At 51.0% G+C, this 19,492-nt stretch overlaps 1 protein-coding gene across 3 annotated transcripts in view; it reads right to left on the bottom strand.

Annotated features, from left to right (window-relative positions):
• LOXHD1 (lipoxygenase homology domains 1) overlaps positions 1–6,349 on the bottom strand; it is a 160,027-nt gene extending 153,678 nt beyond the window's left edge. For all 3 annotated transcript variants that reach the window (XM_039228860.1, XM_039228861.1, XM_039228863.1), the window contains exons 1-2: positions 6,220–6,349; positions 1,839–1,953 (exon numbers count right to left, since the gene is read on the bottom strand). In XM_039228860.1, coding sequence (XP_039084791.1) covers positions 1,839–1,953; positions 6,220–6,349 — 245 coding nt within the window. The remainder of the gene's footprint in view (positions 1–1,838; positions 1,954–6,219) is intronic.
• Between the last annotated feature and the right edge of the window lie 13,143 nt (positions 6,350–19,492).

The following is a 19,492-nucleotide window of genomic DNA, read 5'->3' as shown; positions in this document are numbered from 1 at the left end:
AGGGGGGTTGGGTTCTGTCCCCGGGGCTGGCGTGGAGACACTGGCCTGCGTGCGACGCCCAGACACCTCCTGGCCCTGCTCGTGCCCTAGCCCCTCTGCGGTGAGGCCGTCTTCCCTTCCACGTTGAGAAGGAAGGCTGGGTCTCCCACTCCTGGAAACGGGGACTCAGGGACAAACCTTCACACCAGCTCATGAAGGCTGACTCTGGGGCCTTCCCGAGAGGCTGTTTGACACATGAAGCTGCCGAGGGGGAAGAGTGGGGGTACTAGGTGCGAGAAAGTGGGAAGGACAGTGAGAAATGACCATGAAAGGAGAAAATGGCTCTTTTTGTTTAAAAAAGGCAGGCTGAGGACTCTAGAAACCAACGTGGCTGCATTCCCAGAGCCCAGTGTTTTCTCCCTAGAAAGGTGTGCTTGGGGGCAGTCACATGGCAAAGAGGATGGACATTTCATGTCTTCCTTTTACCGTGCCCACATCACTGGTGAGAAAGACTTCCGCAAGCCAGCCACTCTGCATTGTTAGGAGTACAAGAAGCCGGGTACCCTGTTCTGCGGAAATGGACAAAATAGGACGTTATGCCTGCCTCGACGGGATCACGTTTATGCCAAAGCCCGTGCTCGGGGTAAACCTGGAACACGGGTGAAGCACAGAGTTCGGGGATGTCCTGGCCTGTGGACCCCACCTGTCTACAGCCTCCCCTGCCCCCTTGGAAGTGATGACCTGGAAGTCTGCAGGGGAAATTCCCACACACCCTCTGGGCCACAGAGTCCAGAGGAAAAATGTCCATATCCAGTACCTGTGGTTTGAGGACTAGCTTTCCCATCTAGAAGCTCCATGGCTCAGAGATAATCTCTGCACCTCTCTGGGCCTCAGTTTCCCCAAGAATAAGTTGAAATAAATGTAGTGGGTTTTCAAACTTTTCTTGGTACAAATAAAATCTGACTCTAAAACTCAGTGGGTAAGACAACGATAAGTGAGCTACTCTGCAGGAAGGATGGAGGCACGACGGGCCCAGTACCAACCCCAGTTCCATTCAGCACAGATTGAAAACCAGCTTCCTAGACGACACCTGCAGCCCCTGGAAAGCTCTAGAATTCTAGAATTCCACTAAAGTGTTCCCATGTTTTGTTCTGGGTTTATCTGTGTGCACCTGTGTGTGGTCAGGTGAGAGGATCAAAATGAAGAGGCAGCAGCCCCTGGTCTCAATGGATTGCAAATGACATGAAGGACACAAGGCACACACACAAATGTATACACAGAGCAGGTCTACACAGGCACGTGCACAAGTACACACACAAGTAGTCTATATGGCTGACTCGAGTGTGCATTAGCAGGTTTAGTGTGACATTGGGCCCTAGAAGACATTGGACACAGGTGCAGAGCATGTTAAGCTCAGGGCTCCTTTGAATGCACACTTCTGTTTCTTCCTCTCAACCATCCTGTAAGTTTGGTAAAAAGGAGAATTCTCACTCCCAGACGCTAGATGAGGAAGCCAAGGCCTTGGATGCAAAGAGATCTGGCCAAAGTTACATGGCAACTACGTGATAAAGCTGGACCTAGACCCATGTTACTTAGTCCTGAGTGTCCTCTACCACAGCAAGGGACAGCCAATAAGATCCTTGGGAAGTCAGAGATCCAAAGTGGGCGATACTTCACACAAAAACCAACTGGGGAGCTAAGGAAGGTTGACTGGAGATCACTGGGAGGGACTTGGTTGACAGAGACCCCGTGCCACTTAATAGGTCTGTGGACACACGGGTCTTCTCCATGGGTTCCAGAGCTGCATCAGCCCCAACCTTAGTGGCCCATGACCTCACTAAGGCCAAGTTGGTACTCACTTGCTGGTGAGATGGAGCTTGGGAGAGAGCCCATTCTCTCCGAAAATGGTGATGAAGACATTGGCATCTGTCCCTGCACCACGAACATCCCCCGTGGCTGTGACCACCTCATACACTGGTGGAGAAAAGAGAATAGATCACAGACTTCTGTGAAAACCCAGGATCCTACATGGGCTTGGAGAAGCCATAGCTCCTGCCAGCTCCCCAGGGGGGTACCCAGCTACAAAGGTCTGTGTAAACCCCTGTTATGACCCACAAGCCACTGAGCCAGGGTGGCTTTTTTATAGGCAAGGAGCCTATAGGCAGGGGGAAAGCCCAGGTCACACATCACTCAGTGTCAACGCTAGAGCCCAGTCCAGGGTCTCTGGACTCCTGGTCTGTTATCTTTCCAGCACAGCACTCATATGCCTCCTGGACATGGCCTTCTTCAGAGCCTGCACCTGCCCCTCACTCTCCTCTCTGCCCTCTATGAGTACAGCTGCATTGCCAGCTCTCGTCTCCCATGAGCTCCTGGCACTGCCATTGCAGGCTCAGGATAAGGCGTCCCAGAGCTGAGCAGAGCTTGCCAGGAGTCCTATCTTAGCAGGGGCACTGATTTCCCTTCTCTTAGGTTCCTAGAAGCTTGTACTATTTGCTGTTGATGCCTTTTATTTTGAAGTCACTGGTTCTGATGAAGGTCTCGATCAAGGCACTGTGAGGGAAGAAAGGACGCAGTACATTTGCACAACTCCTTGTCTCTGGTGATAAACAAATCCTAATTCATCATGGTCTATACCACAGGGGTGCCTGATCTATACACAAGCCCTCCTTGGACAACCCCAGGGCCTGAAGTGTTGCCCACACAGCTTTGCACTTACGCAAGGGCTTTTCCAAACTGAGTGTTTGCAGAAGAATGAGCAGCATGGTGGAAATTCCAGGACCACATCACATGTGGGAAGACATAGAGGCCTGAAGATGCATGGTTTGGAGAAAAGGGGAGTCTGGGGTATGAGAGGGATGAGGAAGCTGCCTCAAAAGCTGATTCAAGGGCATACAGCTCCTTCTTAAACAGCACACTAGCCATAAAAAATGTGATAAATTGGACTTAATGAAAACTAAGACCATCATAAGAATGAAAAGGTGCAGCTATTTGGAATGCATATGGCTATTGGAGGACTCATACTCAGAAGATATAAAGAATTCATACAAATCAATAAGGAAAACAGATACCACGCTATGTTTTTTTAATGGGCAATAAATTGTTTAAAAGATAAACACACACTTACCAGAAGACCCAGACATTCGGCTTTGGGTTATTCACCCAAGAGAAATAAAAGCATGTGTACTCAAAGACCCACATACAAATGTTCATAGCAGCTTTATACATCATAGCTCTAAACTGCAAACAACCTAAATATGCAACCACAGGTGAATGGATAAACAAATTGTGGCATATCCACACAATGGAATACTACTCAGCAACAAAAAGGAGTGAACCACCCTATATACCATATAGATGAATCTCAGGCAGGGTACGTTGAGCAAAAGAAGTCAGACACAAGACACTGCACACTATAATCCCATTTACACGAGCCTCTAAAAAGACTAAAGTATTTTAACAGAAACCAAAACACAGTTGCCTAGAGTTGGAAGCAGGGGAAATTAACTGAAGAGGGGCTCAGGGAACTTTGGGGGATAATTTAAGTGCTCTATACATAGATTGTGCTAATGGTCACACAGAGGTATACGTTTGTCAATGCCCGTCAAACAGCACATTTAAAATAGATGCATTTTTAGGAGCACATGTACCCCAATGTTCATAGCAGCACTCTCAACAATGGAAAGAGCCTAAGTGTCCATCAATAGACGAATGGATCAAGAAGATGGGGTTTATCTATACCATGGAATACTACATGGCAATGAGAAACAATGAAATCTGGCCATGTGTAGCAACATGGATGGACCTTGAGGGTGTTATGCTGAGTGAAATAAGTCAGGCAGAGAAGGACAAATATCATATGTTTGCACATATAGGAGGATTAGGAGGAACTTGACGGAGGAACAAGGGGGAGAAGAAGGGCGGAAATGGTGGGGGAAAGGGAGAGAGGCAAACCATGAGAGACTCTTGAATGCTGACAAAAACTGAGGACTGATGGATGTGGGGGGGAGGAGGGATGGGCATGGAGGAGGGCACTTGAGGGGATGAGCACTGAGTGTTATGTGGAAACTAATTTGACAATAAACTATTTGTAAAAATAAATAAATAAATAAATAAATAAAATAAAATAGATGCATTTTATTATAAAGTAGTTGTATTTCAACAAAATTGTATTTCAGTAAAATTGAAAAGTAGGCAAAAGATTTAAATAGGCAAGTCATAGGCGAAGATATCCTAATGGCCCATAAACATATGAAAGAGTGCTCAGCACCACTATTCATCAGGGGAATGCACATTAAAATGACAATGAGATACTACTATGTCCCCACGAGAATGTCTACAATTAAAAAGACTGACAGTACTAAGTGCTGGCAAGAAGGTGGCGCCACTAGCACTCTCACACAACGCTGGTGGGGGCGTAAATCAGTACAAGCACCTGTAGCCAAACATATGTCCACTCGATGACTCAGCAGTTCTACCTCTAATTATAAATCCAAAAGAAATGAGTGCACGTGTCCATCAAAAGATATGTACAAGACTCATAGCAGCTTTGGGGCGCCTGGGTGGCTCAGTCAGTTAAGCATCCGACTTCGGCTCAGGTCATGAGCTCATGGTTCATGGATTCGAGCCCCATGTCGGGTTCTGTGCTGACACCTCAGAGCCTGGAGCCTGCTTCGGATTCTGTGTCTCCCTCTTTCTCTGACCGTCCCCTGCTCACGCTGCCTCTCTCTCTCTCTCTCTCTCTCTCTCTCAGAAAAAAAAAAAAAGATTCACAGCAACTTTATGCATAGTAGCTAAAAACTGGAAATAAACTGAATGCCCATCAAAGATAGAAGGGTTACATAAATGATGCATTTATAAAATATAATAGAGTACACGAAAAGAACAAACTGTACAGTGTGTGACACCATGGAGAAATCTCTCAGATATAATATTGAGTGAAAGAGGAGCTAGACACAAAAATGCATCTACTGTATGATTCCATTTATCTGAAGTTCAAGAATAGGAAAAACTAATCTACAGTGATAGAACTGGGAGAGCTACCACCTCTGGGAAGGAGAGTGAAGAACTTTCTGGAGGCTGGAAATGTTCCTTCCGTGTCCTGATCTGAATGGTAATCACACAAGCATGCATACACATGAAAAGTCATTAAACTGTACCTTTATGAAAGTTTTATACTATATATAGATTATTCCTCAACTTAAAAATTTTAATTAATAAACTTAATTCAGAGAGCTGAAGAATGATCTTGTGGAAAACACAACATTCTGTCTGGCTCCAGAGGGAACGAACCCCAACGAACAAAGTGCCCCCCCCCCCCCCAGGTGAGCACAGAGAACTGTCAGTGGCCCCACAGCATCGCTCCCAGCACAGAGCCTGGCAAGTGGCAAGCGCACAATAAATAATTACCTGGGGGAATGAATGAGCAAGTGAATGAATCAATCAATGAAAGGAACGCAGACTATGGAATGAGAGAGTGAACGAATGAATGTGGTGCTTACAGGGACTAGCGAGCCACTTTGGAGTAAGCACGGAGAATTTCATTGCCTTCAGGGGCCCGGCAGTGAGCGACGATGGGTGAAGCAGACCTAGTCTGAGCGATAGGGAGCAGTGGAGACTGGACGTCCACAGCCTGCAAACCTTTTGAAAGGCCAAACCTTTCAAAACATTGTAAAGGCAGAAAAAACCTAAACACCATCAAACCAAACCAGCAAAACCCCTCTGCAGGCCAAAATTACCTTCTGGACTCCCCCATGGAGCCCTCTCGGGTTACCTGCCGTTCAAAGCAGCCCCATCCACTGCAGGGGGAGGCTGAGACTGCAAGGGCAAGCCCCGGGGTGCAGAGCGGTAAGTGTCCTCCTTGCAAAGCTCCAGGCCCCATCTCCGCCGCTGTGGTGACGGCCGTCCTCACCCCTGCCAGGCCAGCCGAGAGGGGTCAGGCCTCTTCCTCTCTCCCCTCCACAGCCTGAGCAGGGACTCTGGGCCCTCAGACCACAGGGTGCAGGCCATGCTGGAGCCTGGCTCTTGGGAGGTATAGGACTGGAGAGTGTGGGCGCCGTGGTTCGGCTCTATTCTGAGCCACTAAGACACGACTAAGGGCACCGGCCCCGACTCTGTACGGGAGGGACCCCAGTGTGATGCCTGCCCGGCCACTCCCTGGCGATGGAGCACAGACACATCCACGGGAAAGAGCCGGGCTGGAACCCGCACGCCCTCCTCCGAGCGCAGGAAAGGGCCCCGCACCTCTCGCCTTGTAATACTCGTGCTCCAGCTCCTCCTCGTCGTCCTCCGAGGCGTAGTTCAGCAGCTCCTCCTCATACAGGGCGAGAAAGTCGATGTCTTTCTTTCTCCTCTTTTTCTTTTGGGGCATCATCTTGCTGGCTGCCCCTTCCGGGCACTGGTGGGCTTACGGCCCCCACGTTCTCGCACCCTCTTGGCCCTGAGCTCCCGTGCCCACCTCTGGATCCCCTGTGTCCACAGCCCCCTCGTGCTCCCCTTCCCTCTCCGGCCCCTGAGCAGAACCTCGGTGCCCGATCTCTGCCCTTCCTGTCCCGGCCCCTCTCGCTGCCACCCTGTGCACCTGCCCCAGGGCTTCTCCTTGGGCCTCATCTCTTATTCATGGGGACTGCGGGCAGGCTGTCTTCCTTACCCCGCCCCTCTCCTCCCTTCACGGAGAATCAGGTGACATCAAGCCCTTGGCATCTTTTCCCACCTGGCCTCACAGCAAGGGGGCCTCTCCAGGTCACCGCAGCAGTAGAGGGGGGCGTCCCCCACGGAGATCCCCTAGCCTCACAGGGAGAGCTGTGAACAGCGTCCCCAGGGCTTGGGGCCTTCCTAAGGAGGGCAGGGCCCGAATCCTCTGAGCTCCCAGGACTCAGAGGCCTCTGTTTCTCTCCATTATTCATGACCTCTGCTCGCCTTACGAAGCAGAGAAGGTTCTTAGTGACCCTTCTTGTTCTCTCGGCTTCCACCTCCATGTGACTGCTGGCTTCTGGAAGAGACCATTTGGCTGGAGGAGACCCTGCTTTCCTTCAGAGACGCTGCTCAGACCAGCACTCATAATCCACAAAGCATTTTCTGAGGCGTGAGTTACGAGCACTGCCAGGTGAGAGCCGTGGGTGCCAGGGAGGCCCCACTGCATCATCCGTGACCCCCATAGTGCCTGGACAGGCCAGGCAGGGCTCACCAGCATCTGTTTTAACAGGCACTCTGCGCTGGCCCACCCTGCCCTCCGCACTTACAAATGAAATGGTACGAGCCCTCAGAGCCCTGACACTTGGCCCTTACTCCTCAACCGCAGCCTCACAAGGGGGTGGGGGGTGGGGGATCTGAGGTGGGGCAAGAGAACCAAGGCCCAGAGGCTCCTCTGCACCCTTGAGCAGCAAGGAAAGTTCCCCTTAGGACCGCTAGACTCCTCTTCCTTCTTTATTTTATTTTGCTAAGATTCTATTACGGCACTTAATTAAGATTGTATTAAGATTTCTTACAACCTGAGTTGTAAGATTTCTGGGTAAATCCCAAAATGCTAGAAATTTCCAACCTACTTGGAACTCCTATCCCTCTGTCACGGCAGGATGAGGTCAAGAGCTAGACCGCCCTCACTGCCTCCTGGCTGCGTGGCCTGGGAGGAGGCCTGGCTCCCGATCCGTGGAAAGAGGATAATGACCCATGAAGGCATATTGAGTACTTGGAGAAAGTGCTCAGTAAGCAGAAGCTTCTGGAACACAGTAGGGGCTTACTAAATGCCTGTGACTCCTAATGAGGGTTTCTCTCTTATTTTGCATGATGTGTGTGTATGGAGGCGGGGAGGGGAGTAGGTAATGCTCTGCTATCATCTCAGATTGTTCCGGAAGCCCTCCTTTGGGTCTCCTATGCAAGGACTGGCCCCAGTACATCAGAGGCCACGTGTGAACACACTGAATCGTCTCCTCCAACACAGGACAGAGACGTCTGTTTACTTGCTGGTCTGTCCCCCCGCTTCTCCCAGCCACAAGCTCTGAGGGGGCAGGGGTCGTGCCCCTTGTTCAGTGTTGGGCTTCCAGGACCTATCATATGCCAGGCACACAGCGGGCTTCAGTAAGCATCAGTTCAGTGGCTGCAGGGCAAATTGCAGGCAGATCTATAAAGCAGCCACGAACACAAGGCCCTCTGTTTCCCAGGAAATCTGTATGGGCTGAAAAGAGGCCACACTTTAAATGATATACTGGTAGGGTGAGTGTCCCAGAATAGATACCATTCTGAGCACATTTGGCCTAGAGAAGAGGACACTTGCTCACAAATGTGGATGTCTGTCCTGTAAAGCAAGCACTAGACTAATCTGAGTGGCTGTGGATGGTCATTGCAGAAAGGCAGGTTTCGACCCAATCCAGGAAGAAGGGTGGGACCCCCAGTGCTGCCCTGGGTGACACACTGTGCTGGATGACATCACTAGTCAACCTCCATCAGGGGGCGCTCCAGCAGCCCCTGTGGTTTTGGATTGGGCAGCCCTCCATCTGGTAGCTGGGACACTCTGGAAGGCTGGATGGCGGGTGCAGACAGACAGTGGAGGAACATGACAGGTCACCCAGCCAGGGGCCACTGCAATGGCCCCCAGCATGGGGTGGGGTTCGGAAGGGAGGAGGGGGCGGGTCTGCAGCCACCACAAGACTTTTCACTAGCTCCTCTTTTGTCACCTCTGTGTCTCACCACCTCTCTACCCAGACTGCCCTTAGCCCAGCGCCCAGGATCCCTGGCCACCACCTCAACTTCTCTGTTCTGGGTCTTCTCCCTCTGAGATGCTCTCTGTCAAGGTCAATGTTTCCTAAAGCCGGATTCCAGGAATGCCTGGACTAGCCCTGCAGAACTCACCAAGGGCCGATTTCTAACTCCTCATCCTTACCCCAGACCTACTGAGTCAAAATCTCTGAAGATGAAGTTTGGGGAGCCAGGGTTTCAACAAGCCCCTCTCCTCATGGGGTAGGAGAGGAGATGGGGGGATGTACTAAAAGAGAGCAAGAGGGGCCTATACCTGCCCAGGTGAACTCACTAACTTGATCAGTTCACCTAGGCTAAGGGGAGGGGCTCAGCAAGCTTCCGTTGCAAGGGTACACAGCCTTAGCTGCACACTGGAGTTGCCCGGAGAGTTTCTAAATGCTGATGCCTGGGTCCCACCCCCAGAGAAGCCGATTTTTCGCTGGGTGCGGTGGAGCCTGGGCGCAGGGAATTTCCAAAGCTCCCTAAGCCGCAGTCAGCACTCACACCCCTCCCCAAAGTCTGGGGCAGCTTTGTTCTCTCGAGCCACCCGCGTCCCCACCACGAGGAGGTATCTCTGACCCCAAAGTCGTCACCCAGGAAAGATCAACTTCACCTCCTCTCCTATTCTGCCGACGGACCGCCCCGGAATCAGCCCAAAGTCCTTGTGAGGGAGAAGAGGGAAGTTCAATCGTGGACGATGCGCGCCCCCTGCTGGCAGCATGCGGTTTGACCTCTGTTGTTAATTCGACCTTTGGGTTCTTTAGAAACAGACCTTAAAGAGTACAGAGAAATTACTAGGATTGCTATGGCAAATACTATATACGTCCAGAGAAAAAATAAAATAAAGTGTTCATTTTGCATGAAGGGCGGTTCAGATTAAAAAAAAACAATAAAATGCTTATTGGACTGTTTTTTCAAAAACTTGAATGATTAAGATGATTAACAGAACAATGATTAAGAGAACAGGGTCTGAGGGGCACCTGGGTGGTTCAGTCGGTTGAGCGTCCGACTTGAGCTCAGGTCATGATTTCACAGTTCATGAGCTCGAGCCCTGAGATGGGCTCTGTGCTGACAGCTCAGAGCCTGTAACCTGCTTTGGATTCTGTCTCCCTCTCTCTGTGCTCCTCCCCTGCTCACACCCTGTCTCTCAAGAATAAATAAAGATTTTTTAAAATTTTAAAAAGAGAGAGAGAACAGGGTCTGAAACAGTACCATGTGTTGACAGGGACAGGGAGCGACTCTCAGAGCTCTCCTCCTGCTAGTGGCAGTGACAAGTGGTACAGCCACTTTGAAAAAGAATTGGCCCTGTTTTAGAAAGCTATCCAGACACTTCCCACACAACCCAGAAATTCCACTCCTGGGGATTTACTTAAGAGAAATGAAAATATATGTCCACACAAAAGCTACATGTGAATGTTCATGCAAGCTTTATTCATAACAGCCAAAACCCGAAACAACTCAGATGCCCATCAACTGGCCAATACTACTCAGCCATAAACAGGGAGGAGGTAGTGGTACCTGCTACGGTGTGGACGAATCTCGAAAGCATTAAGCCAAGTGAAAGGACCTAGTCAGAAGAAAAGCTACATTCTGCCTGAATACATTTCTGTGGCATTCTGGGAGATGTAACACCAGACCAGTGGTCGTAGGGGGCTGGGCCTGGGGGCAGGGGATTCGCAACAGGGAGGCAGGAGGAGGCAGTGCTTTGCCCCGGGCTCCTCCCTCTCCATCCTCCTGGGCTGCCTCACCCGCTGGCTTTCCACGTGCAGGCGCGAGCCCATCTGGGGAAGGCCCACAGCACAGGCCTGGCTGCTGGCCTGACCCTCATCCCAAGCTCTGCGGTATTAGCACCCTGTGTGTGGTTGGCTGAGAAAGGGTGCTCAGGGCGGGTTTGCAGACCCACTCTCATTCCAGGCAGGGCCAAGGTCATTGCAGGCCCCTTCCTCCAATCTAGGCGTAGCATCCTCTGGTGGTTCTGTGCCCTAAATGATAAAGCTGACACTTGGATTCCCATCAGTTTCCTGCGTAGTGGTAAAAATGCCACCCAGACATAGTAATTATAGGAATCCCAAGCCTCTGATTACAGGGAAGGGGCTGTTTATCCCAGGGGCATACATGCGCACCTGCGCACGAAGGCACACATACACACAAAGTGATCTCATTGCCCCAGCCTCACACCGCTTCAGGGGCATCCTCCTGCGGCTGAATGAATTCTCCTAAAGCTTGCCTTTGGTCATGCCACTTTCCAGTTCACAAACCATCACTTACACCTCAGTGCAGACAAATTTTATTAGCCAAGATTCGAGGACTGCAAGTAGCAGAAACTAACGCTGGTTAGTTTAAGTAGAAATTTTGTTTAAAAAGTTAATGTTGGGGCACAGGGATCTCAGAATTTCCCAGAGGTCTTAGTGGCTGCTCCCTACTTGCCCTGTGCTGGGCCCGGACACGCAGTTCGTACCAAGTTTCAGCACTGGCCTCTGCTGCCCCTGCTGGTGCCAACCTTTCCAGAATAGGCTCTGCTGACTTCTGCCAGTGAAGTCTGGGGCTTGTGCACCTGACTGGCTGAGCCTAAGTCATGTGCCTCTACTTTGCTGCAAAGGAGGCTGGGAAAGTGAGTTTGGGGCATGTTCAGCTCTTCCAAGGAGGAGCTGTCCTCTCCTCAAACTCTAGAAGGGGCACTCAGATGCTAGGTTGCAAAAGAATCACAAATGTCCCCGACACAAATTAAATTCTAGCACGTCAAGCTAATATCGAAGGCCCCCTGTAATCTGTCCCAACCTCCTGCTTAGGGGAGTTAACAGTGTAGTTAAACTGAAGACGTTCCTCGGTGCTTTCCTCCCACAAGCCTGAGTTCACTCTGACATTGGAACTATAGCATGCATTTCTGTATCAGCCAGCCTATTGCTACGTAATGAGCAATCCCAAAAAACTCAGTGGTGCAAGCATTATTTGTCACAGGTCTGGGGGTTGGCTGGGGTGACTTGCGTATGCTGGGCTCAGCCCGTAGTTCTGCATCAAGCTACAGGCCTAGCTGACCTTGGCTGGGGAGGGTCACCCTGGGGCCAGGCTGAAGGAGCAGCAGCTGCCGGGAGGGCACTTCTCAGGGCCATGTTGGAAGAGCAAGGGGGTAAGTCTGGTGCTGCCAGCACCCTTGAGGACTCCACATACATCCCATCTGCTAACATCGTTCAGCCACACAAAACAACGGCTGTAAAGTTTCATAGCAAAGAGTGTGGACACAGCAAAGGGTGAAGAATTGGGACCAGTAATTCAATCTACCCCAATCTCTTCTCGGTTCCACCAGTCTGCACTCCCTTCTAAGGAAGTCACATGTATCCCCAGTGCCCACTAGAGTATGCATGTGGCCCTCAAGACATGTTCAGTGAATGAACCGATTACAAGTGTGTGGGGGGGGTGGTGAGTGGGGTGTAGAGAGCCCATGTAAATACCAAGAACTTGAGGGCGTGTCCTAGAGGCTCTGGTTCCCACCTGGGGCTTCCCACCACCATGTGTGCCTGATTTCTCATCCAAGGTAACCAGGTAGCCCTGCTATCTCGAAATGAACCACCTCCTATTCTGGAAGCAGAGCAAGTGCAGTGTTGTGAGGTTGGTGGTTTTCTGTTAGGCCTCACTAACACTTCATTTCAGGCTGCCTGAGGTATTGGGAAAGCTCACTCCTCCACCACTTCTGCCCCCTCTGATCCACTCCGCTCAGAGCCAAGGGATTTTACTGCAAAGCAAATCATATCGCGAGAAACTGATAAGTGTATATTAAATAACTCAATGAACTACATTCAACTTCTGTCCCCCAGCTCATTGATTGATTGATTGATTCATTCATTCATTCATTCATTCAAAAATATATTATTGAACTACTGCTTCCCTGACCCTGAACTCTTTCTTTCCGATGATAGACTACAATGCAGTGCCCGGGTCTCAGGGCTAGCCTTCAAATAGCATCCTTAGATTCCATGGTTGCTTGCTTGAGTGTTTTGCATTTTACAACTGTAATAAGAAACACTGAAACATGTTGCAGATGGCATGGAAATCCTTGTTAGGAGGAAGGTAAAGTGTGAGCTGAGATCCCAGTTCTGTAGGAGACCAAGTGCACAGAGCTATGTTCTCCCCTGGAGGTAGTTGGGGAACTAGGGCCAGGGAGACACAGAGGAGACAGGAAGAGGAGGGGCCAGAGGGGCTGGCTAAGGCTGGGGCCACGTGCGGTGTCCACACTGGGAGGCTGGCGGGGGTTTGGGCTGGCCACGGACATGTTAGCCTGGCGACACCAAGACGATGGTGAACATTCCATTTGACGTTGCTTGCTCGGAAGTGGTTTCCATCCCTTTCTCCTCTGCTCCTGCATCACTCCAGGATGCCTTGTATGATCATTGATATCGAGGAAAGGTCTGCGCCCAGTACATGGGTGGTTAAGGGATATAAAACCAAAACATGTTCAAAAGCAGGAGTCTGAAGGCAGAGGGACCGTGAAAATGCCGGCCTCTGAGAGTTTACACATTGTCTTCTCTAACGGGAAAGCACAGGGAAGGCTTTGGACCTCCCCAAGATGTAGATGTGGGGAAGTCTTTTCTACAGGTAAGCCCCCGTCAGGCTGTTTGTGCACAAATTAAACACACACACACACACACACACACACACTCCTATTTTATTTTTATTTAAAAATTTTTTAATATTTATTTTTGAGAAAGAGAGTGTGTGAGCAGGGAAGAGGCAGAGAGGGAGACAGAGAATCTGAAGCAGGCTCTGTGCTGACACCAGGGAGCCCAAAGAGGGGCTTGAACTTGTGGATCGTGAGATCATCACCTGAGCCAAAGTCAGATGCTTAACCGACTGAGCCACCCAGGTGCCCCTATATAATCCTATTTTAAACACACTCACGGACACTGGCATGGAAAGAACTTTTTAAAGCTTTTTAGGGGTGCCTGAGTGGCTCAGTCGGTTAGGTGTCCAACTCTTGATTTCAGTTCAGGTCATGATCTCACAGTTTCTGAGTTCGAGCCCCACATTTGGGCTCTGCACTGACAGTGTGGAGTGTCCTTCAGATTCTCCGTCTCCCTCTCTATGCTTCTCCCCTGCTTTCTCTCTTTCAAAAATAAATAAACATTTAAAAACATTTTATAAGAAGGGAATTCGTGCTCAAATGCCTTTTGATGTGACTCCAGACCTTGGCAGCTACTTTGCTTCAAGAGAGGTAGGGCCGCAGAGCTTCTAGGTAGGAGCGCAGCTGACACCCCGCTGCGCGGGCAGCCCTCCAGCCCTCCCAGGCTCTCCCTCCTCAGACACAAGCCTGTGGTTCCCCCTCGGCGTCCTCTAGAGCCCTGTAGGGTGTTGCTACCCCGCCCGACTCCGTCTGGATCTGGTCTCTGAGCCCACCCGCTCCCCTGCTCAGACACGGACAGGGTGCGTGAGGACCCCACACCCCACCCAAGACTGTGCAATAATGTGCCCAGGGTGGCCACGGGGCCCCTCACAAGACCCGGCGGCCTCTTCGCGCTGGGCTGCGCCGCAGAGCCCAAGCCCCAAACACACACACGGCCACAGCCCGAGTCTTTGCTAGATGAACCATCTGACTGGTTTTATTGAATGGCAATTGAGGGCCTTTCAAGCACAGTGACAGATACAAAGTACCCTGATTATACTCTGAGGATAACTCAGTCATCGCTTCCGAGTCACTTGGGGACAGCCACACACTGCTGTCATCGTGCTGCAGGAGCCTGGATAGGCTGGTCCTGGGCACAGACCGCATTCCCCTGGCCCTGGGGCTTCACTCAGCTCGGATGTGTTTCTCTCCAGGGCGTCAGGCACAGGGCCGCGGAGGGGGCGAGCCAGATCAGCAACATCCTGCTCGCACCCAGATGGAGCGTCTCCGCATCCCAGCAAATCTCCACCCCCACCCGCCCCCTTTTCCCTGCCCAGCGGGAATGGCTCCATGGAGCATGGTCAGTGTCATCCAGCTCCCGGGAGAGGGGCCCACACAGGTCACGGCCACGTGGCCGCTTTGCCTTCACACACAGTAGGCCCCTCGGAGTCGAGCCGGTGCCACCGACCCCACAGGGACAAACTCCTCTGCCTTCACGGGAGCCCCTGGGCAGGGCTTGCTGCAAACTGCAGAGGGGGCTGCCTGAGGCCAGCGCGGCTGTGGGGGTGAGGGCAACGTTCCCCGTGCTCCTTGCTGGCCTCCTGTCGGCCCCCCTGCTTCATCTGGGGAGCTGGGTGGCATGGGAGTGACTCCAGACTGTTAGCACTGAGCAACCCAGCATGTGCTCATTGAGACAGTGTGTTAGTTAAAAATAATAATAATACATATACATATATTTCACAGTTCAAACAACACGGCTTTGAGGAAGAGTTATGGCTTTCTGAAGGGAGGGCGGTTGAGTCCAAAAGTGACATTTGCAGGCTGCCAGGAAGACCCTGTTGCATCCCTAAAACATTTGTGCGAAGTGTGGGAGCCCCCAGAGGATGGGCCGTCCCCCAGAGCAACGTCGGGCAGGAGGGCGTGCTGAGAAAGTGGCCACGGTGAGAGTCCAGGGTCCTGTTGAAGAAGAGGGCAGGGAGCTGGCTCCGGGGTGCGCTGGTATGTCTGTTGCTGGGGGCCCCACCAGCCTCTTCCCAAACAGCCACAGCACTAGGGGGCTGCATCACTGGAGCTGATGCTCACTCCCTCCGCAGTCCCACTTGGCTCAGGCCTGTGGCCTTAGGTGACTCTCCGCCAAGTACAGCGGGCCACCCAGTGCTCTGGCTCTGGGCACCCTGCACGCAGGACCAAGAGAGGAATGAACACTACAAAGGGCCCTCCTCAGACCGAGGCAGGGCACGAAGCCAGGGGTAGAGCCCAGGCCTGGACCAGACCCCAGCCAGCCTGACAACCTCAGAGGGAAGAAAGCAGAGAAGACTCAGCGGCTACAGCAGGACATGGTTACCCCACTTTGTCCCCTCTGGAAGCTTGAGCGCCCGATACCAGAATGCTACCACCAATCCAATGTGACCTGGGCATGCCACTGTCATCCTTCTGGGCCCCAGTCAGGTAGAGACCCCGCTGACTGCCCCGCCCACCTCAGAAGAACACAGGGAGGCCTGGTGAGATCAATGATGGTGTTTGGAAAGTGGGAGATGTTCATCTGTGCACAGGAAAGAGTCATATTCTTAAATTCACAAATGACTCCAGGCCTGAGTCACTGCAGAGACTGTCCTGGCCCCGGCGTGACCAGGGCACCACAGGCGGAAGCAGAGGTGCAGGAAGAGAATGCCGTGGTGCCACCGTCGACCAGGCCGCCAAGCTCCCTTCAAAGGGGGGAAGCGGAAGGGGGGCATTCCCCTCTTCTCCTGGCCCTTTATTTCTTAGGGGACGGGGTAGCAAGCGTCAGAGGGAACACGCCAGTCCAAATGCGTGAGTTCGCCCATCTCCTTTATCCTACATTATCAGATAATGAACTACTTCACCTACCTGAACGTCAAGAGAACTGAGGGCTAACCTTTTAAGCACCAAGATATCTATGACTGTGTTTTAAGTGTTTGGGAACGGAAGTAATTCCACAATGGGTAAGTTGCTCCTCCGACTTCTTAAACCCAGGGCACTGGATGCTGTTTGCTTCCATTTCCCAGTGTGGTTGCAGATACCACAAGGTGAGCAGATCTAAGATGCTTTGTGTATAGCCTGGGGGGCTATTCCAGTACGTGCCCCTCCACTAACTGACCTCAGATCACTTGGCATTTTCTGAAACGTATAGTTTTGGTCTTTTTGATGCCATTGCTGTATAGGCTTCTAGCTGCCATTTCTTGCTAAATCTAGCACCTGTTGTCATTCTCTTAGTTCACTTTATTATGAAAAACTGGAATCAAGTTCCCTAGAATTGAATTTAAAATTAAAGCGAGCGCCACCAGGGATCTGCTCTTAGCAAAATGTTTGGTCTTTAACACAGAGCTTTACAGCATCTATTTCAGGGGCTCAAAATTAATTTTCCTTCATCTGAGTCCCCAGCTACCTAAGGGCTGAATGAGCTTGCTTGGGTAAGTGGTCCTGGGAAGTGAGATGTGCTTTGACCTTGTTTCAGTAAGAAAGTCACCATATTCCCCTTTAACAAGTCTTCAAGGTGTTCTTGTAAACCTTGCCGTTGAATGTGGGATTCTGAGCTGCCATGCGGATAAAGTTCTCGCTGGGTCCACATCGCTGGGGACGTCTCCAGAGGGAAGGGGCAGAGGACTTGCCTTCAGTTGGAGGGAGGAGAGACTGAGGCAGGATCCAGATGCTAAGAAGCTGGAGTCAACTGGAACCTTGTCCAAAGGAAGGTGGAAAAGCAAGGAAGGGCCTAGTGCAATCGGGAGGGAACTCAGTCCCTGGGTCACATGAACCATTTCTGTGGGATGTTCCCTCATCACCACCTTCCTGCTTGTTTTCCGTGGGTGCGGTGGGGGGTGGGGGCAGGCCAGGATGGGGTCTAACCAGGAAAGTCTGGGGCCAACCAGGATCAGGCCTCGCAACCCTTGGACCAGCATCGCCATCACGTGGGAGCTGGCAAGAAAGGCCCCATGCCCACTCATCGAATCAGAGACTGCAGGGTGGGGCCCAGGAACCCCCAAGCTCCCTAGGTGACTCTGATGCAGCTTCAAGTTCAAGGACTACTGCTCTAGAATATGGTTCTCCACGTTGGCTGCATATTAGAGTCATTGGGAGAGTCTGAAATGTTTGAATATCCCAGTCATACCTCAGACCAACTGGACCAGAACCTCTGGGGGTGGACAGGGTCCAGGCACGAGTATTTATCAAAGCTCCTCAGATGAGCAAAGTGCAGCCAAGGCAGAGCCTCTCTGGGCTGGATGGATCCTAACTGCTGTGCCATAGAGTCGTGAGATTTAGGATCGAAGCCCTATCCCTAAGCCAACTGAATCCGATTCTCTGGGAGAATCTCTGGGACCTGGCATGGGGGTTAGTTTATAAAGATCCCCAGGTGATTCTAATGTGTATGCAAGGCTGAGAACCACAATTCTAGAGGAAATAAAACTTTTACCCCAAAGCTGAGCAAGGCAATTTTATTGAAGGAAATGAGTTACTTAGTTGCCAAGGGAACCGTCCCTCGAATGGAAAGAAAGACAGTCACTGATTTCTGGCTTTTGTGCCAAACACTAAGTCACTGACTGAAGTGTATAATTCTCTCTCCCTCTCCCTCTCCCTTTTCTGTTTTTTGAAATGAAAAAAAGAAAGGAGATTCGAAGAAAATACTCTGCAGGGGAAATGCCTAATGACTTAGAAAAGATGCACAGAGCTATTGCCTCTCAGGATGCTGGCCGCAGCCAGGACAGCTGAGCCCAGCTAGCAAAGCAGACTGGGTCTGCTGAGCCTCAGCAAAGGTGCCAAGGTCATCAGAAGCCAGGGATGGACCAAGGGCCCAGGAGAGCTGCTCTGGACCAAAAGGAAAATCAGAATTCTGTCACGGAGACGCTGAAAACAATTAATGCCATCCGAGAACAGCTTGTACCTGCCTAAGTGATTCCGTATGAAATAAACCAGTCACAAAAAGACAGACACCATATAATTCCACTTATATGAGATACCTAGAACAGAGACTGAAAGTAGGGTGGTGTTTCCCAGGGCTTGGGGAGGGGAAATGGAGGCTGTCCACTAATGGGCATAGAGTTTGTTTTGCAAGATGAAAAGTGTCCTGGAGATTGGTTGCACAACAATGTCAACGTCCTTAACACTACTGAACTGTACACTTAAAAATGGCTCAAATGGTCAATTTTATGTCATGGGAATTTTACTACAACCAAAAATAGAGAAAAACAATCTCCGACAGTGTCAAGGCCAAAACAGATTTCATAAATGTGATAGATTCCCAAGCAATTATTTTTGTGTTGCTAGTTTAATAGTGGGTTAAATTTTATATTCATATTCATAGAGATGCAGAAGTTGGATTGTGTGCCAGATTTTCATTTTCAACTCTTTTCTCACTTAAGAATCTGTCTCGTCTGAATTCCAAGCCAGACATCAGCACTCACCTGGCAGCAGCCACTGAATGACAGGCATTGCAGAGTGTGGTTGTCCAGCACTCGTGTTGACATGCAAGACGAGAGAAAAGGAAGAGCCAAGCATGGCCCAGGTTTTTGGGATGAGTGACCGGCAGTGCAAGAGAGCCATTCACAGGGAGAGGGTTGGGGAAGGGAGGAGGCAGAGGAAGCTGTGCTTACCGAGTGTCTAGTTTGTGCCCGGCTCTGTGTGAGGCATTGTGCAGCCCGATTTCACTTAACCCTCGCCACAGCTGGAGAGGCTGGCATCCTGGCCTCACCCTTCAGATAATGAATCAGAGCCTAGAGGGACTTCAGCCGCTCCCTCAAGGACACCCAGCTAGTAAGTGGTAAGAGGCAACCTTGAATCCAGGTTGTCCTTTTAACTATGCCAGTTGAGGACATGATGAAGTTTGAGATGCAGTGCATGGACAGGTGTTCAGGAGGCCGCGGTGAGCACGCTTCTGAAGGTCCCAGGGAGAACCAGCCTGCAGTCAGGGGGCTAAGGCACAAGGACGGGAGAGACGGGCTGTGAATAGATGAGCTTTCTGCAGGAGCGTCCCTGGTGAGAGAAGAGAACCCCGAGGTTCACAGGAGATGAGTCAACAAAGGGGCCTGAGAAGGAGCATTCAGAGACAGGAGGGAAGTCAGGAGAGAGTGGTTTGTTAGGAAACAAAGGACAGCGAAGCCACCCATGTCACATGGATATCAAGGATGTGGCCTGAGATGTGGCCACTGCTTTGGCAATCACCAGCCTTCAGAATTC

This window comes from Hyaena hyaena, unplaced genomic scaffold (assembly GCF_003009895.1).
Source record: "Hyaena hyaena isolate Hyena2069 unplaced genomic scaffold, ASM300989v1 scaffold_33, whole genome shotgun sequence".
Taxonomy (NCBI): Eukaryota; Metazoa; Chordata; class Mammalia; order Carnivora; family Hyaenidae; genus Hyaena; species Hyaena hyaena.
This window is presented reverse-complemented; position numbering and strand designations above follow the sequence as displayed.